Source organism: Aquarana catesbeiana, linkage group LG03, assembly GCF_042186555.1.
Source record: "Aquarana catesbeiana isolate 2022-GZ linkage group LG03, ASM4218655v1, whole genome shotgun sequence".
NCBI lineage: Eukaryota > Metazoa > Chordata > Amphibia > Anura > Ranidae > Aquarana > Aquarana catesbeiana.
This window is the reverse complement of record NC_133326.1, coordinates 678,169,412-678,197,003: the sequence shown is the minus strand read 5'-3', so window position 1 is coordinate 678,197,003 and position 27,592 is coordinate 678,169,412. Positions and strand designations below refer to the sequence as shown.

At 42.1% G+C, this 27,592-nt stretch overlaps 1 protein-coding gene across 3 annotated transcripts in view; it reads right to left on the bottom strand.

Moving 5' to 3' along the window:
- GUCY2D (guanylate cyclase 2D, retinal) overlaps positions 1-27,592 on the bottom strand; it is a 134,693-nt gene that overhangs the window by 5,082 nt on the left and 102,019 nt on the right. For all 3 annotated transcript variants that reach the window (XM_073622929.1, XM_073622931.1, XM_073622930.1), the window contains 10 exons: positions 24,492-24,572; positions 23,770-23,946; positions 21,486-21,642; positions 16,170-16,319; positions 12,344-12,492; positions 7,991-8,154; positions 7,631-7,823; positions 7,371-7,545; positions 5,057-5,155; positions 3,870-3,964 (listed from right to left, as the gene is read on the bottom strand). In XM_073622929.1, the coding sequence (XP_073479030.1) occupies positions 3,870-3,964; positions 5,057-5,155; positions 7,371-7,545; positions 7,631-7,823; positions 7,991-8,154; positions 12,344-12,492; positions 16,170-16,319; positions 21,486-21,642; positions 23,770-23,946; positions 24,492-24,572 (1,440 nt within the window). The remainder of the gene's footprint in view (positions 1-3,869; positions 3,965-5,056; positions 5,156-7,370; positions 7,546-7,630; positions 7,824-7,990; positions 8,155-12,343; positions 12,493-16,169; positions 16,320-21,485; positions 21,643-23,769; positions 23,947-24,491; positions 24,573-27,592) is intronic.

The following is a 27,592-nucleotide window of genomic DNA, read 5'->3' as shown; positions in this document are numbered from 1 at the left end:
CACTGACACCAACAATGGGGCACTATTCCTCCCACTAACACCAACAATAGTGTGCTATTCCTTCCACTGATACCAACAATGGGGCATTATTCCTCCCTCTAACACCAACAATAGGGTGCTATTCCTTCCACTGATACCAACAATGGGACACTACTCATCCCACTGATATGAGACACTATTCTGCCCACTGACACCAACAATGGGGCACTATTCCTCCCACTAACACCAACAATAGGGTGCTATATTTCCCACTAGCACCAACAATGGGGCATTATTCCGCCCACTAACACCAACAATAGGGTGCTATTCCTTCCACTGATACCAACAATGGGGCGCTATTCATCCCACTGATATGAGACACTATTCTACCTACTGACACCAACAATGGGGCACTATTCATCCCACTAACACCAACAATAGGGTGCTATTCCTCCCACTGACACCAACAATGAGGCACTATTCCTCCCACTGATACCAAATATGGGGGACCGGGTTATTCCACTGATGCCAGAAAAAAATGTGATTTCCACTTGCCACAGTCCGGCCCCCCTAAAATTGAAAGGACAGTAAACTGGACCTTTGTTTAGAAAGTTTGGAGACCCCTGCCCTAGACAAAAATGAGCAGTTGACCCTTGCAGTGCAGGCACAGCCCCACTTTATGGTAAAACATTTTGTTTGCCTAGAGTTTAGCTTTAAACATCTTTGCAACCTGTTTTGTGTACTATTAGCAAACTCAATATATAATACGCTATAGGCTCAACTCACAAAGTTAAACATCAGGATATGGATTTTTACTTTTAAAATGTGACAGTTATTTTCAGCCAAAAAGATGTGAAAATTACAGACAGTTATTTTCAGCCAAATTCAATATGTGAAAATTACAGGAAATAAAGATTATTATCATCAGATAACACTTTGTGAATTGAGCCTAAACGTGGCTAAATGTTTGTGAACACCTAATCATGACACTTGTATGAGCTTCTTGGACTTCTCATTCCAAAACTATGGACATTAATATAGTGTTACCCCCACCCCACCCCACTTTGAGGCTTTAACATACTCCGCTCTTTAGAGAATACTGTCTACAAGCTTTTGGGATGTGTCTGTAGGAATTTGTGCCCACTGAGCCAAAGAAGCATTTATTGGGTCAGGTACTGATGTTGGATGAGAAGAGCTAGTGCTGCAATTCATGCTAATTATGTTCAGTAGGGTTGAGGTCAGGGCCCTGTACAGGTCACTCAAGTTCCTCCACCCCAAAGTCATCAAACCAGGTCTTTATGGAGCTGACTTTGTACACTTCAAATCTTTATTCCAAAGATTTTTCTCATGCATGGCACAGAAACATAAACAGCACACAGAAGTCCTCCTAATCTCAGCTTGTTACCTGTATAAAAGACACCTATCCACAGAAGCAATGTAAATAATGAACATTGACTGAGGGAACATGTTGAAAAAGAAAGATGAAGAACTTCATAGTGCAGTAACTTCTTGTGGTTTACACTGATCTCTGGGAATGTGACTAAAACGATCCTTGCATTGGGCCCCATCACATACTGCAATGGTTAAATGCTTGTTTAGTCTAGGGGGGAGTGTTCTGTCCTACTTTTATGTATTTTTTCTGTCTTGTATTGAACTACATCAGTTGTTTTATTGTTTTGTAGCATGCAGAAATTTAGTGGTGGATTTGAGCCATTATAACTTGTTTACTAAGTGATTTTGGTTTCTCCATCTGTCCTCCCCTCATGTTCTAGTTAATTGAGTACTAGCTAGACTCTCCCAATTTCTTCCATGTTCCCTCAGTCAATGCTCATTATTTACAGAGACAGGGATTGTCATTCTCGTCCTACACTTCAAAGGATTGTGTTTGTCACATACCTGGAGTTCATTTTTAAGATGAGCTTTCCTTCTGAGGACTACTGTGAGGGAAAAAAGTATTTGATTCTCTGCTGATCAGTCTATAATTTTAATGGTAGGTTTATTTTAACAGTGAGAGAATAAGAAAATATCCATAAAAATGCTATTGAAAAAAATTATAAACTGATTTGCATTTTAATGAGTGAAATAAGTATTTGATCCCCTATCAATCAGCAAGATTTCTGGCGCACAGGTGTCTTCTATACAGGTAACGAGCTGAGATTAGGAGCACTCTCTTAAAGCAAGTGCTCCTAATCTCAGCTTGTTACCTGTATAAATGATACGTATCCACAGAAGCAATTAATCAATCAGATTCCAATCTCTCCACCATGGCCAAGACCAAAGAGCTGTCCAAGGATTTCAGAGACAAGATTGTAGACCTACACAAGGCTGGAATGGGCTACAGGAACATCACCAAGCAGCTTGGTGAGAGGGTGACAACAGTTGGTGCGATTATTCGCAAATGGAAGAAACACAAAATAACTGTCAGTCTCCCTCAGTCAGGGGCTCCATGCAAGATCTCACCTTGTGGAGTTTCAATGATCATGAGAACGGTGAGGAAATCCCAGAACTACACGAGAGAATCGTGTCAATCATCTCAAGGCAGCTGGGACCATAGTCACCAAGTAAACAATTGGTAACACATTGCAACGTGAAGGAATGAAATCCTGCAGCACCTGCAAGGTCCCCCTGCTCAAAAAAGCACATGTACAGGCCCGTCTGAAGTTTGCTAATGAACATCTGAATGATTCAGAGGAGAACTGGGTGAAAGTGTTGTGGTCAGACGAGACCAAAATCGAGCTCTTCGGCATCAACTCAAGTCGTTTGAAGGAGAAGAAATGCTGCCTATGACCCCAAGAACACATCCCCACCATCATACGTGGAGGTGGAAACATTATGCTTTGGGGGTGTTTTTCGGCTAAGGGGACAGAACAAATTCACCCCATCAAAGGGACGATGGAGGGGGCCATGTACCATCAAATCTTGGGTGAGAACCTCCTTCCCTCAGCCAGGGCATTGAAAATGGGTCGTGGATGGGTATTCCAGCATGACAATGACCCAAAACACAAGGCCAAGGCAACAAAGAAGTGGCTCAAGAAGAAGCACATTAAGCTTCTGGAGTGGCTTAGCCAGTCTCCAGACCTTAATCCCACAGAAAATATGTGGAGGGAGCTGAAGGTTCAAGTTACCAAACGTCAAACCTTAATGACTTGCAAAGAGGAGTGAGACAAAATCCCTACTGAGATGTGTGCAAACCTGATGGCCAACTAAAAGAAACGTCTGACCTCTGTGATTGCCAACAAGGGTTTTGCCACCAAGTACTAAGTCATGTTTTGCAAAGGGGTCAAATACTTATTTCACTCATTAAAATGCAAATCAATTTATAACTTTTTTGAAATGCGTTTTTCTGGATTTTTTTGTTGTTATTCTGTCTCTCACTGTTAAAACAAACCTACCATTAAAATTATAGACTGATCATTTCTTTGTCAGTGGGCAAATGTACAAAATTGCAGGGGATCAAATACTTTTTTCCCTTCACTGTATGTAACATTTTATAGTAGCAATTTGAAGCAGCTACAAATCTCTGTTTGTTTTTTCCAGTAATTTTTAGCTGGCTGAACAAATGCTGATGTAGTTGGCTACAATGTTTATTTGTACAGCTGCAGTTTTCTTGTGTCCATGATCATAAACGGTGGCATTGGATAACAGGAGCAGCTACTAAAGCTGGAGAATCTGTCACTATCTCCAGACTCTGATTGAGCTACACAGACCTTTCATTGTCTGAAATGTTTTTAATCCCTTGCAACTAAAATGCCATTCTGTAGCTGCTACAAATTGCTGTTATCAAATCCCCGATGTGATCTGGACCTAAGTTATCCACTGACTATTAACATTTATCATTTATGTTTTAGAAAAATGGTGGACAAGCCAAGCTTTGCATATGTTCTGTTCACCTTTAGTTCGGTTTTTCCTCTCACTTCAAACAGATATCCCTCTTTCAAGGATTGAAGGATGCTCAGCGTGCTGATATTCATATGGACTCGGTATGCTGGGTAAGACAAGATAAAACGTCAAGGTAAGCTGAAAATTCATCCTGGGTGTAATTGCTTCTGATTATGTGGTTGTAAGTGCTCATTTTTGTCTATAAAAGCAACTCAGGCTACAATACTCACCTCTTCTCTGATACAATAATATCTTTCTCAGTCTAATGTAGAGAATAGTCAAGGATGATTAATAATTGGGGGAAGTTATGGTGAAGTTTGTCATGTAGTACAGCTGAGGAACACAGGAGGGCGCTAGCTAGGTGCAGAATCAATGGATTTATTATGATTAAAAAGCCAAATGCAAACTCACAAAAATATAAAATCACGGGCTCTCCTCACTTCCTGAAACATTAGACTTTCCTCACTGACAACAGGCTGTTTGCTGTCGCAAGCGGCTCTTCTGATGGACAGCTTCCATCCAGTATGGCAGTCTTAAGACTCCCAGCCAATCGGGTCTCAGGACCCAATTCCTGTTCATCCATGAGGAAAAGCAACACCTGTAACAAGAGCTGCCCGGGAGGGAAGAGATGGAGTGGACAGTTTGCAGATGGGAGGATGAGCAGGAGCCGGTGTGGAGAGTGGGGAGCAGTGTGAGTACCGAGGTCGGCCTGTGCATGGAGAGGGTGGTGATGGCAGTGGTGGTATGTGCCAGTGAGGGGCTCAGGTTTGTTTGCACCCCCCCCAAAAAAATTGACCATCAGCAGCCAAAAATAACTCCCACAGAGAACTTCCTGTTAGGGAACGATTACATAATTGCTTTTAGATGGTACTAATTGAACAGACTCTGCAAGGTGGCATATGTTTAACTTGCAAAAGAATAAAGCAAATATGTAACACGGTAAACTATGCATGCATCAACTATTTGTATTCTGCGGTTTCAGAGTGTTTGCATAAAAAAAAAAAAAATAGTTCTAAAATAGGACTAAATAAAGAGGCTTCCAAAATTCAATTTTATTGTAATACTTAAGAATTGTACTTTTGGATTCGGAACATTTGGATTGTAGTAGAGAAAGTAAAAATAAAAACTGCATTAAAGTCTGGGAGTATATATAAAAAAAGCATTTGTGTAGAATTCTACAGAGTTGAGAGTAACTTACGAAGTCCTGTGGATTCCATACGTGAGGCGGTATTAACAGTGTCTCCAAAGAGACAATATCGCGGCATTGTGAGCCCAACTACTCCAGCTACACATGGACCTGTGTTGCAAGAAAAAGTGTAAGGAGATTTAGACTTTGTTCCCCAGTATTTATACTATAGAAGGTGGTGAAAAACTACAACATTTTATTCATTATCTAGAGATAAGAGGATAGATATTGTCAAAAAATGATTTCATAATGAAATTACCGATTTCACATTCCCAGAAAATTCTAAAATCTGCCTTACATTATATTATGCAGACTGCTTTGGTGAAATTTGCTTAAAACTTTGCATGCCATATGATCACCATATTAGCGCTGATCTGGCAATCACATAGCTTTGTTTATAAACAAAACTAACCCTAATCCTAATTCAAAAGTTTGTAGAATTCACCTCTGTAACATCTCTAAAATTCGCCCTTTTTTAACAAATGAAACCACCAAGCTCCTCATTCACTCCCTTGTTATCTCTCGCCTTGACTATTGCAACTCCCTTCTCATTGGCCTACCGCTCCATAGGCTATCCCCTCTTCAGTCTATCATGAATGCTGCTGCCAGACTTATCCACCTTACCAACCGCTCAGTGTCTGCCAACCCTCTACTTCAATCCCTACACTGGCTCCCAATCACCCAGCGAATTAAATTCAAAATTCTAACCACAACATACAAAGCCATTCACAACTCTGCCCCAAGCTACATCACTAATCTTGTCTCCAAATATCACCCAAATCGTCCTCTCCGCTCTTCTCAAGACCTCCTGCTTTCAAGCTCTCTCATCTCCTCCTCCCATGCTCATCTCCAGGATTTCTCCAGAGCCTCTCCCATCCTCTGGAACTCGCTACCTCCATCTATCCGGCTAGCCCCTACTCTTGCTACCTTCAGGCAATCCCTGAAAACTCATCTCTTCAGGAAAGCCTATCACGTCTCCAACTAATCTCCTACCACTTCCACCAGCTCATTCCCCACTGTTACAACCTTTTGTACCACCTGCCCCACCCTATTAGATTGTAAGCTCTTCTGAGCAGGGCCCTCTTAATCCTATTGTATTGTATTGTAATATATTATAACTGTATTGTCTCCCTTTTATATTGTAAAGCGCTGCGTAAACTGTTGGCGCTATATAAATCCTGAATAATAATAATAATAATAATAATCCTCTGATTATGAACAAAGTCATGTGATCACCATGTTAACACTGACATGGTAACATGGCTCTCTATATAAACAAAGAGTTAAGGTTAGTGGTAGAGTTATGCCGCATACACACGAGCGGACTTTACGGCAGACTTTGCCCGGCGGACTTTTCGACAGACTTTATAATGGACTTTACAAATGAATGGACTTGCCTACACACAATCCACCAAAGTCCTTCGAATTCGTACGTGATGATGTACGACCGGACTAAAACAAGGAAGTTCATAGCCAGTAGCCAATAGCTGCCCTAGCGTGGCTTTTTGTCCGTCAAACTAGCATACAGACGAGCGGACTTTTCGACCGGACTCGAGTTCGATGGCTAGATTTAAAACATGTTTCAAATCTAATGCTGGCCATACACTATACGAAAAATTGGCCGAAAAATCGTTCGTATAGACACTTCGTTCGTTTTTCGGCAAGTTAATGGGCACAAATCGATAATCATTTGTGACATTTTTGTGGGAAAAAAACGAACGGGAAGTTTGGAAAATTTCTGACGAATGTACGATAAATTGCAAGGTTAATGTGTTTCCCGTCTGAACTGTCTGCACTAGGTATATGTAAAAAAACGAACAATTATTTATTCATGTCCACTGAACAATTTATCGGTCATTACATGATGGCACGATCATTTGCGGTCACGGTCGAACGTTCGTTTTTCGAAAATGGGTTCGGCCGATTTTCTGTATAGTGTATGGCCAGCATTAGTCCATCCAACTTTTGAGAAAACAAAGTCCGCTGGAGCCCACACACGATCGAATTGTCCGACGAAATCCCGTTCACTGGGCAAAGTCTGCCGTAAAGTCCGCTCGTGTGTAAGCGGCATTTGGTTTCTTCTTTTCTTCAGTATCTAACATCCTGTTCCAAGCTAATAAGAGGATTTCCCAATTTCACTTATCACTGTTTATGTCCTGGGCAGACAAAATACTTTCTTGCAGATTTTGTATAATCATTATGATTTGAAAGGGTTGACAACTTTAAGAAACAGATTTGATAAGACCTCGAAATCCAAAAATTCAAAATAAAAACTTTAGGTTAGTTGCTAAAGGCATCCAAAATTTTAGGCTTGTGTGCTTCCTACCAGAGTGAAGCCCGATGCGTATTCGGACTGGCACTTCAGGCATGTGCCTCATTTTAAAAGATCCCACAGAGCTAAGGATATCCAGGGACATGTTGGCAATCTCGGCTGCATGACGAGTACCATTTGTTTTCGGCAGCCCAGAAGCAACCATATAGGCATCGCCAATGGTTTCCACCTATCCAAAAAATAAAGACTCCTTAATGTTTTTTATCTCCATAGAAAAAAAGGAAAATGTAAAGAGAGGAGCAGTATGCTTTCACCTTATAGACATCATGGGAACCAATAATAGCATCAAAAAGGGTGTAAAGATCATTGAGAAGATCAACAACCTCAATGGGTTCACTGAGGGAAGAAATGGTGGTGAAACCCACAATGTCACTAAAGTAAATAGTGACTTGGTCAAAATATTCTGGCTCCACAGGAGTACCTGTCTTCAGAGATTCAGCTACAGACCTGGGGGAAAAACAGAAACAATTAAAAATGGAGATCAAAGTAAATAGCATGTTCTACAACAGAATCATCTGGCTTTGGTGGTTCCTCTGTTATCTAAACCTCCTAACACCAATTTTATCTGCTCAACCCCAAAATAAGAGCCTTTCTCGTCTTTTTATCCCACTCACGGTGGAAGCATCTGAGTCAAGAGTTTGTCGGTTTTCTGCTTTTCCACTTCCAACTCTTCGGTTCTCTCTCGGATCAGATCCTCCAAGTTACTAGAGTACTGCTCTAACATTCGAAGCATTGAATCGATGATGTTTGTTTTGCGCCCGCGGTTTATTGTCTTAAACTATATTGAGAAAGAAAGAACAAAGGAAATATAAAAAGTAATGGTAATGGAATATTTCTATAGTACTAGTTTGGGGGTAATTCCAACCAATAACAGAAAATTCAAAGTGTAACTGAAGGTGTAACTGAAAGTGAAACCTTTCTTAGTTTTGTAGCAAGTGGAGGGTAATTAGAACACCTGTTAGGTTTTTATTTCTGTCTGTGCCCCTGATAGTGACATTCATCCTCTCTATTTGTTCAGTTTACCATTATCACTGAGAGTGAAAGTGAAAGAAAATCCCACATTTTTGGGTTGTCACCAGAACAGGAATAGAGGGGAAACCTCCAAATGGGACACAAGTTTTGGTGACAACCTGGGATTCTCTCACTTTGGAGGCATTTTCTCTCACTTCCTATTTTGGTTCTGTAAGTGAAGTGAAAAGAAAACTCCCCAATGGGACAAAGATGACAAAAACGTATTCTATCCAAACAAAAAAAATTGTTTTTGTAGTTTTCTGTTAAGGATGAACTGAAGCCATGGATAGCGTGAGAAAGGGCTAAAATCCCGGTAATGTTTTCTTTGCCATCGGTGTCCCGCTGGAAAGCTCTCTTAAGTGAGGATTTCTCTGTGCAAAATCACTGCACAGAGCAGGTAAGTATGACATGTTTGTTATTTAACTACTTGCCGACCGCCTTCCGCATATATACTGCGGCAAGGCGGCTCCGCTGCGCAGACCGAGGTACCTGTATGTCGGTCTGTGCATGTGGTACTGTGGGCGCACACTCCCACCGGCCACCCACGATCACGGTAAAGAGAGGCAGAATAGGGATCTGCATATGTAAACAAGGCGGATCCCCATTCTGACAGAGGAGGAGAGAGAGAGATCAGCTGTTCCTAGTGATCAGGAACAGCGATCCCTCTGTACTCCCAGTCAGCCCACTCCCCCCACAGTTAGAAACACCTCCCTAGGACACACTTAACTCCTTGATCGACCCCTAGTGTTAACCCCTTCCCTGCCAGTATCATTAGTACAGTGACAGTGCATTTTTATAGCACTGATCAATGTATTGGTGTCTTTTGTCACCAAAAAGTGTCACTTAGGGTCAGATTTGTCCGCCGCAATGTCGCAGTCCCACTAAAAATCGCTGATCCCCACCATTACTAGTAAAAACTGTATAAAAAAGTCCCTAAATCTTTCCCCTAGTTTGTAGACGCTACAACTTTTGCGCAAACCAATCAATATATACTTATTGCGATTTTGCTTACCAAAAATATGTAGCAGAATACATATTGGCCTAAACTGATGAATAAATGAGTATATATATATATATATATATATATATATATATAAAATATATATATATTTTTTTTTTGGGGGGGATATGTATTATAGCAGAAAGTAAAAAATATTGTTTTTTTTTTTTTTTTTTTCAAAAGTGTCAGTATTTTTTTGTTTATAGCGCAAAAAATAAAACTGCAGAGGTGATCAAATAGCACCAAAAGAAAGCTCTATTTATGGGAAAAACAGGACATCAACTTTGTTTGGGTACAATGCGCAATTGTAAGTTAAAGCAACGCAGGGCTGTATCGCAATAAAATGGCCTGGTCATTAAGAGTTTAAATCCTTCCGGGGCTGAAGTGGTTAAAAAAAACCATGCCTTTAATATAACTTTAATAGCCCTGCACTGTACGAAATTATGCCAAGGCACACTCATAGATAAGAGTGGGGAGTCTGGTAAGCAACACTCTTCTGCAACACCCTAGATTTAATGAGCATTAAACCCTTGCAGTGTGGGGGCAGCCCCACTGCAAGGGAGAAGTTTTACTTTTTTCCAGATTTTGTTTTAAACCCTTGGCACTGGCCGCATGAAAATATGTGGCCTCTTGGTGCCTAGTCTTTGGTGCCGAGGGGCCGAATATTTGTGTGACATGCTGTCCATACAGCTGTGCTGAGAGTGCATGCTCCCGACACAGTTACCGGCGCCTAACCAAAAGATTTCAAAGTTGTCAAAATAATAAATGCACATTTTTTTACCTGCAAAAAATTGTATTTTTAAGTGAACTTATCCTTTCACGCCTGCACATCCTGGCCCTTTAGGAGGTTTATGACGCCGGGAGTCGGGACTGGGCTTAAGAGCACGCGACCACCATGACAGCCAATCACGGCGGTCACGTGCTCTTAAGCCCAGCCCTGCCTCCTTGTGACATAAACCTCTTAAAGGGCCGGGATGTGCCAGGCATGAAAAGGTTAAAGGATAAGTTCACTTAAAAATGCAAGTTTTTTGCAGGTAAAAAAATGTGCATTTATTATTTTTTTCTTAGGAGCCTGCAGAGCATTGCACCTGCGATTAGCAGGTCATGGGTGCAATGCCAGGCTCCTGCAAACTCTCAGTAAAGCTGTCTGCCCGTACCTCCTATACGGGCACACAGTTACTGGAAAGCAGGAAGATCAATGAACTACCACAAAGCTCATAAGCTCCCGAGCAGTTCACTGAGAACTACAAGCCATCTGCCAAAATGAAAAATGGTACTTGTAGTTCATTCATTGAGAGAACTCAAGGCTCCACCCACAGACTTTTAAGAGAGCAGGAGAGCACTGGAGTCAGTAAGTGCTACAGCCTGTTTTGCAACCCCCTAGACTTAAAGCGGTTGTAAAGGCAGAAGGTTTTTTACCCTAACGCATTCTCTGTTTAGTTTGATGGGATGTGTACGGGGGATGGTCTTTTAAGTACCTTTCGATCTACTGATTATTTGGATTGCATACATTGCTGTGTGGGTTAAAGATCTGAGCTTGGTGATGCATCCCTTCTATGGATGGTTGGACACAGCTCCAAACCAGAAAAGATTAGATCTTCTGTATGAGTACATTGTTTCTTGTTTTTTAAGTCCTACTCTTGATGTTAGAAACTATAGGACTATTTTTTAGAACAATATTTTCTGGCTAACCATTTCACTGTCTCTCGAATGTTCCCTCCTAGAATTGAGAATTCCTACGTCAGCAAACTGTACATAAACTCTCCTTAATTTATACTACTGGGTCCTCCTATACAGATACTGTTCACATGTTCTCCTGATGAAAATGTTTAAAGCAAACGCTTTGAAACGCGCGTGTAAAACCTCTTAAGGGTTGCATTTAACATAAAGTATTGCATTTACACGTATCCATAGTAAAACCAGTATTGCATGGTAAAAAAGGGAGCTGACCATCACAGAACATTCAAACTTGTAAAATGTGCGATAAAAGGAACATACAGCTCGGCTGACCTGAAGAAGTCCTTTTGTCGACGAAACCGGTCGGGCTGAGTATGTTCCTGTTATCGTGCATTTTACATGTTTGGATGATCTGTGGTAGCTGCCTTCCCTTTTTACCATGCAATGCTGTTTTTACTATGGATAAATGTAAGTGCAATACTTTATATTAAATGCAACCCTTAAGAGGTTTTACACTATCCAGCGTTTTATGTCTTTTTTGGAACGGATTACACGATAGTCGTTTGGGTGGAATCCCCTGGATGCTCCTTCTTAATAAAGGGTCCAGGCTCTCTGGTAAGAGTCCAACCTATTGTGGTGATGGCGTGTTCACTTGGTGAAGGGATTGGATAACCTTATCCACAATTGAATAATTAAGTTTGCCATCTGACCATATGGTCTATTTTTTTCTGGGCTATTCATTTATTTAAAAAAAAAATTGTATTTTTAATATCAATCACTGTAGGGCAACACACCTTTATTTTGTTTTTTGTCAATAGGCACACAGAGCCCAGCCTGGGATCAAGCCTGCATGAGTGCCCCCATAGCAAGCAGCTCGCTATGGGGGCACTCGGATGGGGCAAGGAGCCAGAAGCACCAGAGGGGGACCTTTTTTTACATATTTCACAAAAGATTTACCAAACTTTTACTCATGGTTCACACATTTCCCCACATGAATCCAATTTAAAAATGTTAGAAAGTTGTGTGAATCTTGTAGGAAAACATTTTTACAGGGAACCCCAAGTGTATCATAATTCAGTGCATACAATAACACAATCTAGTATTAAAAAGAAAAAAAAATCAAACCAGAAGTAAACTGTAATTCAAAATTGGAGTTTCTGTTATATATGGGTTCCTTATATAAAATGCTGGCTTAGAAATTCATAAATGCAACAGGCAATCAGCATTACAATACAGACACTAGTTCAATAAATGGAAGAAAAATTGTTAATTGATCTACCTGGTCAAAGACCTGGTCAGTGTTGGGTCTCCTGTCTGGATGTTCACTCCAACATTGCTTCATTAAATGGATACACTCTGGAGGAGCTTGGTCCAAGGAGACGGAGGGGCGGCAAAGTGGGGGAGGGCGGCGAACCTTTTTGATTATTTCTGAAAAAGCATGGTTAATAAAAAAAAAAGAAGCTTAGATGAAATCATATGGAAGCTTTGTAGGGAAACAATGGTCATATATTTTTATACTCTTCCCTCATTTCTATAAGGGAGCATGAGGTTTTTTGTAAGACACCAAAATTTTAAGAAGCAAAAGGTGAATGAAAAAAACAAAACAAAACCTAACAAATTAAAAAATGCATTTGTTTAGGTATTAAAGACTTCTGAGTTCTGATCTTAAAAGTATTCAATAGCATCCATTTGAAGTCCCAGTTGAAGTCTTTTGAAGACGAAACGCGTCGGGTATATGACGCCACCTTAACCATCTGTACACTGCGCTAAATGTACCTTTTTTACTTTTATGAACTTTGTTTTTACCCGAATTTTTATTGGAATCTTTTTATAACACAATAAAATTTCCTGGTAATCAGGAATTTACACTATGTGGAGCCTCTTTTCTCCTTATCCCCTTGTCTCAATTGCATGAGACCCAAACGTTCGCTGGAGGAGGAATCCGTGGTACCGTTTAGGATTGGGAACCCTTCCAGGACCCTCTTGTCATGACCCAAGGACAACTATAACCTTACCGTATCTAACGGTGCAAGCTCATACGACTCACCGCCAACGGCCTGTGAGTCCACCACGTCCGGTAAGGGCATTTTATTTTATATTACTTTCTGCCGGGTCAAGTATTGGAAAAGTCTGTTGAGGACAGGAATAGATGCTACTGTGATATTTACATCTATGTTCCAGGATTCCTTTGTTAAATTGAATGAACTGTTCAATACCCCAGGGACTTGCCATTTACCCCCACCCCAATTCGCAACATGTATGTTTGTGTTTTGATCTGAGGGTCTGTGATTATTTCTATTGTGTATACACAATTCACATTTTTTCACTATACTGTATGCTGATATTAATGATTTTTTAGATCACTTGATTTTTATATATAGGCCACTATTAATCTGTTCACCTGCTAGGTCTAGCAGGACCTAGTATTTGATATGCACACAGGTGTTATATATGACACATTTCTTTGCACAATATAGCGCTACACTTTTTCTTTCTTTCATTAATTAATACAATTAGTCTAATTGTTGGTGTTGGCTGCTTGGTTTTGTTTGGTTGGCGCAGCAGATTTTCCTTATTTTATTCAATAGCATCCATTTGCCCTGAATCTGTTAAGATTTCACAAACCTAATGTCCTCATTCGAATATCAATCCAAGATATCACCAACACATCACATTTAGAAAAATAAATAGGACACTTGTGTCACCAACATAAAGAAGTGACTTTGAGGCCCCTAGAGGCCTCTACCCCAGGTAGCAGTGACAGCGGCACCATTCACCATTTCACCACAGCACCCTATGACTGGGTCTCATTGCTGTATGAAATGCATTGGACTCGTATTTATGGGCCCATCATAAGTATTCTCAACTATTCTTGTTATGGTGACAACCCAAAATTTTGGATTTTTTTTCACTTCAGGGATGACAACACAAATAGAGTGAGTGCATCTCCCTAATGGGGAAAAAAAGCAGCAATAAAAATCTGACAGGTGCTCCAATCCTTCTCCACTCAACAAAAATGTTTGTCTACTTTAATCTCTCTTCCACCCAGGTTACAGTGCTAGGTGGCTGCATGTCCAATCACTAGGCACCAGCACTGGTGGTAGGGAGAGAGTTCTTAGTCCTGTTTAACACTTTCCCGACAGGCTATAGCAGATTGATGGCCAGGCAGGACTTTCCTCCTTCTGAATGGATGTGCAGCGGCGCTATCTGTCACCAGTCATGACTGATCAGTGTACCGGCTCGCTGCCGCTACCATGTGACCGCTGTGATGAATCACAGCAGATCACATCATGACAGTTGTAAACAATGAATGGCTTTCATGCCATTCATTGTGTACAATTGTGTTGCTACCCTGTTTCCCCGAAAATAAGACCTAGCGTGATTGTCGGTGATGGCTCCAATATAAGCCCTACCCCCCAAATAAGCCCTAGTTAAAGTCCTTGTAGGTCTTATTTTCAGGGTAGGGCTTATTTTTGGGGAAACAGGGTAGGGCTTAGTTGGGGGGTAGGGCTTATATTGCAGCCATCACTGACAATCACGCTAGGTCTTATTTTCGGGGAAACAGGGTAGTTGTGATTGGTCAATGTGATCACATGGTACAGATAGTACAGACAGGGCCAATCACAGCCCATCTGTACCAAGTGATTAGCTCTGGCCAATCACAGCTAATCCCAATAAAACAAACTGAATGAATCAGTTTCATTCAGTAAAATGCTTGCTTATAGCAATGAAATTCACTGCTATAAGCAATCATAATGTGTAAAAAAAAATCACTTCCACAGAGTAGTACAATGTTACTATGGTAACATTATATCACTTTGGTCACAGTGTGTAAAAAAGAAAATAATGTGATAAAAATTGGGGTTGTAAAGTCTCGATTCTATGAAAAACCCAGAGCCCCCCTTTTACTTACCTAAACCCGGTCTTTCCCACGACGGGGATAAGCACACATTCTCCAGTCAGTGTTTCGGGTCCTGATTGGCTAGATTGATAGCAGCGCAGCCATTGGGAGCCGGGGGGCAGTCCCGAGTCCTGCTGTCTGTGTCAATAGACGCCGCAGCAGGACATAGGAGTGCGCCTGCACTAGTGCCCCAAGTGTGAGCGGCTCTCCATGGGGGCACTCAAAAGCACCGCTGAGGGACCCCATAAGAGGAGGATCGGGGCCAATTTGTGCAAAACTAACTGCACAGAGGAGGTAAGTATGACATTCTTGTTATTTTATTTTTTTAAACAAAATAAATAACTTGGACTGTCTACTTTCGAAAAAGGGTTCATTTGGGTGATATTTGTACTGTCCTGACATTTTTGAGCTTCAAGAAATGAGACCTGAGATAGGGTGTCAGTACATCAGGATCGATTAATTTTCAGATATATATACCATAGTTTGAGGACTCTATAACTTTCCTACAGACTAAATAATATACACCAATTTGGGATATTTTCACCAAATAAAATTTAGCAGAATACATTTTGGCTTAAATTTATGAAAAACAATTATTTATTTCGAAAATTTTAAAACAGAAATGAATCAGAATGTGTTTTTTTTCACAATTTTGTCATTTTTTGTTTATTTATCAAAAATAAAAAAACACAGTGAGAAATAAAAACCACCAATAGAAAGCTCTAGTTGTGTGTACCAAATGATAAAAATCTTGTTTGGGTAGTGTTGCTTGACCACGCAATTGTCATTTAAAGAGCGACAGCTCTGAAAGCTAAAAATTGGCTTGGGCAGGAAGGGGGTAAAAGTGCCCGGTATTGAAGTGAATAAAGCCAAACCAGGAGGACCTGAAACTAACAGAGCGATGGTGGAGATATGGGAAGATAAGAATGTGTAGCAAGGGCAGGAGGGCTGGTGATTATGTTAAGTTTTTGCTTTTTCCTACATGGGCCAAGCACAGGTTCACTTTGAAGCTAAGGTGTACCAAGTGCCAACATTGTGGTACAAGATGGTTTCTCAAATTGCTAGCAAATCACTCTTTGCTTATTATGCTACTGTGAAACCTTCTGATTTACTTTGTGAATTCCTATTACATTCCTTAGATGGTACCCAGTCTTAAAAAAAGTGCCCTCTTCTTTGGAGAAATCACTGATTTTCACAGTCATACCTTCTGCAGAAAGCTCCAGCATGCAGTAAGGACCTCCTCTTATGATGACCTCCTGCATTATAATGGACAAAGCATAGACATCCCCTCTGTAGGTTCCTCTGTGACTTGACAATGGCTCACGCAGAAGTTCAGGCGCTGTCCAATACAAGTCTGAAATCACAATTTATAGTATGAGGTGGAGAATGCTATTCCTGGGATGGTCCTTTTTTTAACCTTTTACCTTGAAGGAACCCTTTAAATGATTTTTAGGTCTCAGTGAGCACCTACATAAAATTGTTATATCCATAGCTCATGGTTGGTAAGTTAGTGTGATCAGAAGGTTGTAGGCATAATCAGGTCCAGTGGATGTCCAGGAGAGCTACAACAGTATTGCTCTTGCATCCTAAATCTGGGAGATAGCGTAAATGGTCAAATCGGTCATGAAGGCACTTCCCTGTGCCCATTGCAATTCTTATTGTTGATCTGAGCTATGGAGGTGGAGGGCAAAGCTTTTACCTTGCCTCGGGCCCCATTTTATTAAAGGCTGGGTTCACAGTAGCCATATAGCCACTTGTTTGTGCATGTGTTTGTTTATATACATATTTATTTTTAAAATGTATTTTGTTAAATTGGCAATACCTGGGTTGTCATGCCATTTGTTTCACAATAGTTTGCTTATCAGCCCTTCAAATGGTCATATAGGAATACCAAGATTCACACCCATAGACTTTAACTGAGTTTGCTACAAAGTTCCAACTTTTAGTAAAATTTGCGAAAAGTGGCTTTACCGCCCATCCCTCAAACAGAGCAATGCACTGGCTCAGGGCTGTACACATGCCACAAGTTCAATGCTGGGCTTCACAAAAGTTAAATGGCATGTTGCATTGGGCAGGTGGTACTGCCAATCAACACCACCTATTCCGGTGAACTTGGCTGCACTGCAACTGCCCTGCAACAAAGAACAATGCACACAGTTGCAGCGAGGTGGTTCCAAATTTTAAGAGTTAAAGCAAACGGTAACATGTCACCTCCCCACCATTAGTGCTGGATTGCTTTTCAAAGGGTGTTAAAGAACGATATTTTTTTCTGATAATCATAAACTATCGCACAACCCCTAGAGACCCCACTTAGGAAACCCTCCTCTAGCAACCTGCTCTAGAAACTACGATCAATGGATCAATGTTGTGATGAGGACTAGACCGTGTAGCAGCCAAAAAAAAAAAATAGAACTACTATGCCAGCTTGGTCAACACAGATTAGAGATAGAATAATATAGAAAATAACTTATTACAAGAAGACCAAGCTTTTTATGGCACTTTTTGTTTACAAGTTTAAATCAGTATTTTTTGCTAGAAAATAACTTATAACCCCCAAACATTATACATTTTTTTAGCAGAGACCCTAGGGAATAAAATAGCAACTGTTGCAATTTTTTATGTCACACGGTATTTGCGCAGCGGTTTTTCAAATGCGTTTTTTTTTTTATTGGAAAAAATCAATTTTAATGAATTAAAAAAAAACAACAATATATGATGTTACGTCGAGTAATTAGATACCTAACACGTCATGCTTTAAAATTGTGTGCGCTCGTGGAATGGCAACAAACTACTGTACTTAAAAATCACCATTTACATATGCGTGCATGACTTACATATGCGTCTGCTTCTGTGCGAGCATGGAGGGATGGGGCGCGTTAAAAATGTTTTCCTTTTTTTATTATTTATTTTATTTTTTATTTTAACACTGTCCCTTGAATTTTTTTTTGTTTTTTGATCACTTTTATTCATTTTACAAGAAATGTAAACATCCCTTGTAAATAAGGGATAAATAAGGATGATGGGTCCTCTTTATCGTTCCTTAGGTGCGCCTGTAAAAACGGTAAGCCTGAGAAACACCGGTGAGCAGCGGGAAGGGGGATGTCCCCTCCCACCGCTTCTGAAAGCTTTCCAGCGATTCATGAGCCACTGGGAGTGCTTTCATGAGAAAGCCAACCGCCGGATGAAAAAAAAATATACAGTATGTTTGGCCATTCTTCCAGAAGTGCATTTGTGGGGTCAGGCACTGATGTGGACAAGAAGGCCTGGCACGCAGTCTCCGCTCTAATTCATCTCAAAGGTGTTCTGTCGGGATTAGGTCAGGACTCTGTGCAGGCCAGTCAAGTTCTTCCATCCCAAACTCGCTCATGTCTTTATGGATCTTGCTTTGTGAAATGGTGGGCAGTCACGTTGGAACAGGAAGGGGCCATCCCCAAACTGTTCCCACAAAGTTGGGAGCTTTAAATTGTCCAAAATGTCTTGGTATGCTGACGCCTTAAGATTTTCCTTTCACTGGAACTAAGGGGCCAAGTTCAACCCCTGAAAAACAACCCCACACCATAATCCCCCCTCCACCTAATGATTTGGGCCATTGCATAAAGCAAGCTCCATAAAGACATGGATGAGCGAGTTTGGGGTGGAGGAACTTGACTTGGCGGAGACTGCAAGCCAGGTCTTCTCATCCACATCAGTACCTGACCTCACAATGCGTTTCTAGAAGAATGGTCAAACATTCCCATAGACACACTCCTAAACCTTGTGGTCAGCCTTCCCAGAAGAGTTGAAGCTGTTATATCTGCAAAGGGTGGGTCAACTCAATATTGAACCCTACGGACTAATGCCGCGTACACATGATCGGACTTTCTGGCATACTTGGTCCGGCACACTTTCTGACGGACTTTGTCCGCCAGGTGCGCCGGGCTTTAAAACGGACGGACTTGCCCACACACGACCGGACTTTCCGGTGGGCTAAGTCCGCCCGTCTTTCCGACAGACTTTCGCCGTAGTTACGGCGGACTTTCAGAATGAACGGACTTGCCCACACATGGACAAGTCCGTTCATTTTGAACGTGACTCAGGTGCGACGGGACTAGAAAAGGAAGTCAAATCTTTTTTTATCGGCGAGATTGACACCTTGCGAGCCCCGTCGCGGGACATACAAGGCCCTTAGGTCTAGTATGGATTTTAAAGGGAAGCCCCCCTTCGCCGAAAAAACGGTGTGGGGTCCCCCCTAAAATCCATACCAGAGCCCGATCCGAGCACACAGCCCGGCCGGTCAGGAAAGGGGTGGGGACGAGCGAGCGCCCCCCCTCCTGAACCGTACCAGGCCGCATGCCCTCAACATGGGGTGGTGGGTGCTTTGGGGGAGGGGGCGCCCTGGGGGCCCCCCCACCCCAAAGCACCTTGTACCCATGTTGATGAGGACAAGGGCCTCTTCCCGACAACCCTGGCCGTTGGTTGTCAGGGTCTGCGGGCAGGGGGGCTTATTGGAATCCGGGAGCCCCCTATAATAAGAGGGCCCCCAGATCCCGGCCCCCCACCCTATGTGAATGAGTATGGGGTACATGGTACCCCTACCCATTCACCTAGGGAAAAAGTGTCAATAATAAAACACACTACACAGGTTTTTAAAATAATTTATTAAACAGCTCCGGGGAGGGTCTTCCTCAGGCTTCGGGGGTCTTCTTCCGGCTTCGGGGGTCCCTCCGGTTCTTCTTCTCCCGTAGTCCGGTTGGTTCTTCTCCGCTCTCTCCGGCCTCTTCTCCCGGTGTTCCAGTTCTTCTGCCGGCTCCTCCGCTGTCTTCAGGCCGCTCTCTTGCCAGCGGAGGTCCGGACTTCTGGACTTCTGGGCTTCTTGTCTTCTTCCCTCTTCTCTTCTCCAGATGTTGACACGATGCTCTCTCCGGCTGGACTGCTCTCTGAGGGCTCCGTTGTGACTTATATAGGCGGAGACCCCACCCCCTTATGATGTCACAGTCCCTGGGCATGCTGGGACTTTGACGGTTTAGGGGGCATGGTCACCAGGTGATGTTGACCACGCCCCCTAAAACATCACAGTCCCAGCATGCCCAGGGACTGTGACATCATAAGGGGGCGGGGTCTCCGCCTATATAAGTCACAACGGAGCCCTCAGAGAGCAGTCCAGCCGGAGAGAGCATCATGTCAACATCTGGAGAAGAGGGAAGAAGACAAGAAGCCCAGAAGCCCAGAAGTCCGGACCTCCACTGGAAAGAGAGCAGCCTGAAGACAGCGAAGGAGCCGGCCGAAGAACTGGAACACCGGGAGAAGAGGCCGGAGAGAGCGGAGAAGAACCAACCGGACACGGGAGAAGAGGAACCGGAGGGACCCCCGAAGCCGGAAGAAGACCCCCGAAGCCGGAGGAAGACCCCCGAAGCCGGAGGAAGACCCTCCCCCGGAGCTGTTTAATAAACTATTTTAAAAACCTGTGTAGTGTGATTTATTATTGACACTTATTCCCTAGATGAATGGGTAGGGGTACCATGTACCCCATACTCATTCACAAAGGGTGGGGGGCCGGGATCTGAGGGCCCTCTTATTATAGGGGGCTCCCGGATTCCGATAAGCCCCCCCGCCCGCAGACCCCAACAACCAACGGCCAGGGTTGTCGGGAAGAGGCCCTTGTCCTCATCAACATGGGGACAAGGTGCTTTGGGGTGGGGGGCCCCGCAGGGCCCATGTTGAGGGCATGCGGCCTGGTACGGTTCAGGAGGGGGGGCGCTCGCTCGTCCCCACCCCCTTTCCTGACCGACCGGGCTGCATGCTCAGATCAGGGTCTAGTATGGATTTTAGGGGGGACCCCACGCCGTTTTTTCGGCGTAGGGGCTTCCCTTTATAATCCATACCAGACCTAAGGGCCTGGTATGCCCCGCGTTCGCCACAATTGCAGCGAGCGCGAAATGCAATACCCTGCCCTTGCGTCGTATCTGGTCCGTTGGACCAGCATACACAAAAGCGGGCTTTCCGTCGGACCAGCACACAGACGAGCGGACTTTCCGCCAGAAACTGAGTCCGACGGAAAGATTTAAAACTTGTTTCAAATCTAGGTCCAGCGGGCTTTTGGGAAAAAGTCCGCCGGAAAAGTCCGCCGGAGCCTACACACGGTCGGATTGTTCGGCGGACTCTGGTCCGCCGGACCAAGTATGCCGGAAAGTCCGCTCGTGTGTACGCGGGATAAGACTTGGATTACATTAAAGTTCATGGGAGTGTAAAGGTGTCCCGACACTTTTAGTAATATAATGTATATACATATTGCAGTCTTGAAGTGGTTATACCTTTTAGATTTTTGTTCTGATACATTTTTGAAAGGCTTGAGTTTATGTTTGACCACATGTATCCATTTACATGTTCCTAGTAGGGGATGTTCTCTAAAAACAGCTCTAGTTGAGTTATCTTTATCTCACAAGAAATGAACCGCTGACATTGTGAAAGGCATGCATTATTTAAACGTTTATCTACGTTTCAGAAGCCACACTCACATCTAATTAAATTTTTGTTGCTGTACCTTCAGGTTGGGGTTCTGGTGCCGTAATTCTTTGAGCGCCGTATAAGTCATTAATTCCGTAGTCTGTTAGTTTCAACACAAATCTGCCATCTACAACACAGTTCCTAGACTTCAGATGCCCATGAACAATTTCACGGTGATGGAGGAACTTCAAGCCCTAAAAATTACCATAAAAAAGCATTATTTTTTTTACCATGAGCTAGTTACCTGGATCTCAGGTCTAATGCACCGTACACACGATAGAATTTTCCGATGGAAAATGTGTGATAGGACCTTGTTGTCGGAAATTCCGACCATGTGTGGGCTCCATCACACATTTTCCATCGGAATTTCCGACACACAAAGTTTGAGAGCTTGCTATAAAATTTTCCGACAACAAAATCCGTTGTCGGAAATTCCGATCGTGTGTACACGAATCCGACGCACAAAGTGCCACGCATGCTCAGAATAAATTAGGAGACAAAAGCTATTGGCTACTGCCCCATTTATAGTCCTGACGTACGTATTTTACGTCACCGCGTTCAGAATGATCGGATTTTCTGACAACTTTGTGTGACCGTGTGTATGCAAGACAAGTTCGAGCCAACATCCGTCGGAAAAAATCCATGGATTTTGTTGTCGGAATGTCCGATCAATGTCCGACCGTGTGTACAGGGCATAATGTGTATGTAAACCGCAACAATGAACTTCTCTTATTTGGTCACGTTTGGCATGTTAAATCAGTTTTTGTAAACCAGGTTGCTGCCATTTGGGTTTTCTCTCGTGGGGATGTATTTTATTGTAAATCAACCATATTTTTAAAAGATGATTAGTAATAAAGCATTGTAACTGTTTTTATATACACACAAATGAAAAGTGTTTATTAATGTACAGGTATTTCTGGGATAATCATGGTAAATCCCATCTTTTAATTCTAAGCTTAGTTTTTGTATACTTATATTTGGTATGATAACACCAGAGAGATATTACAAAAATATGTGTGGTATATTCCCCAGTGTGTTTAATTAGGATGTTGCATGTGAATGACCTCCTCTCCTGCCAGCTGCTCATGTGAAAAAGGCCAATTTCTGTTGAGGGCTGCAGTACAAATTTGCAAAAATATTACGTTTATAGGATTTACATGGACACAGAGCAGTAAAAAACAACAACATTTAACCTCTTCATTACTACGCTATAGCCAAAAGATGGCTACAACACAGCTCTGTTTTTCTGGGATGGCGTCCATGGACGTCCTTCCGGAACCATTCCCCCCACGCGCCCCCTGGGCCATGCATCCAGTGCACTCTGTGATCATGGTAAAGGGCCAATCACAGCTGATCCCAATGTAAACAGACTTGCTGGTTATCGGCATTCCTTTCCTCACGAGCAGTCACAGCATGAGGAAAGCAGAGCTGGTAACTGGCAAGTGTGACAGGGGACATGTGCACAGGTAACCAGGGCACTGATCATCAGTGCAGCCCCATCAGTGCTGCCTATCAGTGCCCATAAGTGCCGCCCATCAGTGCCTATCTGTGCTGCCCATCAGTGCTGATTATCAGTGCCTCATCAGTGCCACCTATCAGTGTCGATGAGTGCCACCCATCAGTGCCACCTATCAGTGCCTATTAGTGCCTTCAATCAGTGCCGCCTATCAGTGCCCATTAGTGCCTCCTCATCAATGCTGCCTATCAGTGCCTCCTCATTAGTGCCACCTATCAGTGCCCATCAGTGGTGCTCATTAGTGCCTCCTATCAGTGCCAATCAGTGCCGCCACATCAGTCCTCATTAGTGAAGCCTATCAGTGTCCATCAGTGAAGGAAAAAAAATACTTATTTGCAAAATGTTATAACATAAACTAAGTAAAAAAATTTTTTTTAGTTTGTTTAGCAAAACTAAAAAAAACAGTGGTTATTAAATACCACCAAAAGAAAGCTCTATTTGTGTAAAAAAATTATAAAAATGTCATATGGGTACAGTGTTGCATGACCGCGCAATTTTCATTCAAAGTGTGACAGCACTGAAAGATGAAAATTGGCGTAGGCAGGAAGGGGGTGAAAGTTCCCAGTATTGAAGTGGTTAAAGACTAATTTTGTTTATTAGATTTATGCAACTTTCAAAATTTCTTCCCTCATAAGGATGACATTTTCTGAACTGCAGAATAGTTGTGTGCCATAATGAGTCTTCATTCAGTTTACATTGCCTATCCGATAGAGGGGCCACAAGTGTGAGGGTTGCATATAGCCCAGAAAACTCCAGTTTGACATTACTGCTGTAAGCATTTTACCATTTTGTGCCATCCTCCTACCTTGATGAGATCAAGAAGCAGGGAGGATTTAAACATCCAGTCAAGTTTCATGTCTTGATTTTGAATAAGATCCTCAAGGCTTCCACGAGAGCAATGTTCTGACACCACTCCAATGACACCCATGTCATTGAATAAACCCAAGTACAGGTTTACATTCTCATGGCGGAGTTCACGGAGCTGAAGAACAAAACATGCTTGCAGGTCATATTAAACCATAGTGCGCTTAATATCAAACTATTTTACCTGCTCAAGGACTAAGAGAAGGCATCGCTTGTAGTCTAAGAGGGGAAGAGACACTAGGTTAAAAAAAAAGCAAGACAGTAGGGGCTGAGGATGAATGGGAGTTGGTTATTTTTAAAATGAAGGAGGATTGAAAAAAAAAGACGTAAGGTAACAGTGGACAGGTGAGTATTGAGAATATGTTTAAACATGTTCAATGCTAATCTAATAGGATGAACACAACTCCACAATTCCAGAGGATATTTTGAAGGTCCAAGTGGTGATCAGCATGTATATCAGATCACAGCTAACAGTAGACCTCCCTTTTGGCTGATGGCCTGTTCACTAGTGTTGAAGGTAGTAAAGCAAGCACACATGTATATTTCTATGTCTAAATGTTGGACAGGAAAGACATTGATCAGATCATTCCTATATATGACTACTGTACTGAACAGAGATTGAACAGACTACCAACAACTTTGTGGATTTCTCCACTAACTTACTGTGCAGAACACATTCTTTGTGGTTGGCCGGATATCACTGTGCTTCTCACCAGGAAACCTTTTGAGCCATATCCAGTCCCCCTGAGAGAAGGAAAGAAAAAAAAGAGAACCCCTCATGACAGATTTTGTCCACAGATTTGTCCAAAGTGAGAATCAAAGCCCAAGTCCAGTCTTTCCCAGAACATGGACATGGCGTTCTCTGCTGCATTCTCTTGTGAGTCCTGGGTGGCTTGATAACGCGCCCCCATGGGGCATGTCCTTGACATCCCAAGCTTGAAGGAAGTGGGTTAAATGGCACTGAGCGTGAAGCGTGAAGACCAGCACTGGACTGAATCCAGCTGATTAATGCCCGGTACACACAATGAGATTATCGAACAAATGATCATCCATTTTTTGGGGTGTTTTTTTGCATGCTAGTCTCAATATTGTAAATGAAGAGCTTACTAAAGTTATAATAATTTTCATATGACAGACTAAAAATTCAAAAGTGATTAATGAATAATGCAATTTTTTTCGTTTTGTTTTTAATAGGATGGAATGTGAACACAGTCCAATGATTAGACTCTGAGAAAGTTTAATTAAGTCTCTATTGACTCTCCAATGTTGTCATTTGACTGGAAACTTGTAAAAATTTGATTTTTGTACAAAACAAAGTACATTTATTAGGCTGTATATATTGTATATACAGTATCCCACAGAAGTGAGTACACCCCTCACATTTTTGTAAATGTTTTATTATATCTTTTCATGTTACAACACTGAAGAAATTACACTTTGCTACAATGTAAAGTAGTGAGTGTACAGCTTGTATAACAGTTTAAATTTACTGTCCCTTCAAACTAACTCAACACACAGCCCTTAATGTCTAAACCGCTGGCAACAACAGTGAGTACACCCACAATTAAAAAAAGGCCAAATCGGGCCCAAGTAGCCATTTTCCCTCCCCGGTGTCATGTGACTCATTAGTGTTCTCAGGTGTGAATGGGGAGCAGGTGTGTTAAATTTGGTGTTTATCGCTCTCACTCTCTCATACTGGTCACTGGAAGTTCAACATGGCACCTCATGGCAAAGAAATCTCTCAGGATCTGAAAAAAAGAATTTTTGCTCTACATAAAGATGACCTAGGCTATAGGAATATTGCCAAGACCCTGAAACTGAGCTGCAGCACAGTGGCGAAGACCATACAGCGGTTTAACTGGACAGGTTCCACTCAGAACAGGCCTCGCCAAGGTCGACCAAAGAAGTTGAGTGCACGTGCTCAGCGTCATATCCAGAGGTTTCCTTTGGGAAATAGATTTATGAGTGATGCCAGCATTGCTGCAGAGGTTGAAGGGGTGGGGGGGTCAGCCTGTCAATGCTCAGACCATACGCCGCACACTACATCAAATTGGTCTGCATGGCTGTCATCCCAGAAGGAAGCCTCTTCTAAAGATGATGCACAAGAAAGCCTGGGAACAGTTTGCTGAAGACAAGCAGACTAAGGACATGAATTACTGGAACCATGTCCTGTGGTCTGATGAGACCAAGATAAACTTATTTGGTTCAGATGGTGTCAAGTGTGTGTGGCAGCAACCAGGTGAGGAGTACAAAGACAAGTGTATCTTGTCTACAGTCAAGCATGGTAGTGGGAGTGTCATGGTCTGGGGCTGCATGAATGCTTCCGGCACTGGGGAGCTACAGTTCATAGAGAGAACTATGAATGCCAACATGTACTGTGACATACTCAAGCAGAGCATGATCCCCTCCCTTCGGAGACTGGGCGGCAGGGAAGTATTCCAATATGATAACAACCCCAAACACATCTCCAAGATGACCACTGCCTTGCTAAAGAAGCTGAGGGTAAAGGTGATGAACTGGCCAAGCATGTCTCCAGACCTAAACCCTATTGAGCATCTGTGGGGCATCCTCAAACGGAAGCTGGAGCGCAAGGTCTCTAACATCCACCAGCTCCGTGATGTCATCATGGAGGAGTGGAAGAGGAGTCCAGTGGCAACCTGTGAAGCTCTGGTGAACTCCATGCCCAAGAGGGTTAAGGCAGTGCTGGAAAATAATAGGGGCCACACAAAATATTGACACTTTGGTCCCAATTTGGACATTTTCATTTAGGGCTCACTTTTGTTGCCAGCGGTTTAGACATTAATGGCTGTGTGTTGAGTTATTTTGAGGGGACAGCAAATGTACACTGTTATACAAGCTGTACGCTCACTACTTTACATTGTAGCAAAAGTGTTATTTCTTCAGTGTTGTCACATGAAAAGATATAATAAAATATTTACAAAAATGTGAGGGGTGTACTCACTTTCGTGAGATGCTGTAAATATACAAATAAATTAAATCATTTTACGTAATTTCTCCCTATTTTCCACAAATTTTTAGTATGCTTTGTTGTTTTTGAGGTTTCTTAGGGAAAAAAAATGAAACTTAAAAAAGTTGCAACATACAAAAAATGCAACAGTGATACAAGTATAGATTCCATGTTAAAAGTATAAAAAATGCCATAAACCTCAAATAACAATTTTTGTTTTTTTTTCCTTTATCATATCATGCATTATCATGATCATGTATGCTGTGGTGGAAAAAGGCCTACTAATAAATAACCAGAAAAAATCTGTAAAAAAAAAAATTCTAAATTGTATTTATTATTTTTAGCAACTTTAAATTTTAATGAGAGAGTATTTTATATTTATTTAAAATAAATATATTTTAGTATATTTGTCTTTTTTGGAAAGGAAATATTATTGTTATATGTTGAAAAACATCAAACAACAATAAAAAATGTGAAAAAAAATATGAAAAAGTTGTATACTATCTCTAAGGTTTCATGTACACGGGACGTTTAAAAACCTCTCCTGAACGCTGGAACTTGACAGCTAGTAACTGACGGTTAAAAACGCCCGTTTTGCCGCGTTTACATGAAGCGGTTAGCCGCGTTTGCGTTTAGAAGCGTTTTTACCTTGCAAATGGTCAGAAATGTATCTGAATTGAAAAAGCCTATAAACAGAACGTGGCTAAACGCGAGTTACCGCGTTCAGACGCGTTTGCGCACTGTTACAAGCATTTGGCATTTCAAATGCCAATAAACTTCCGTCATGAACGCAATT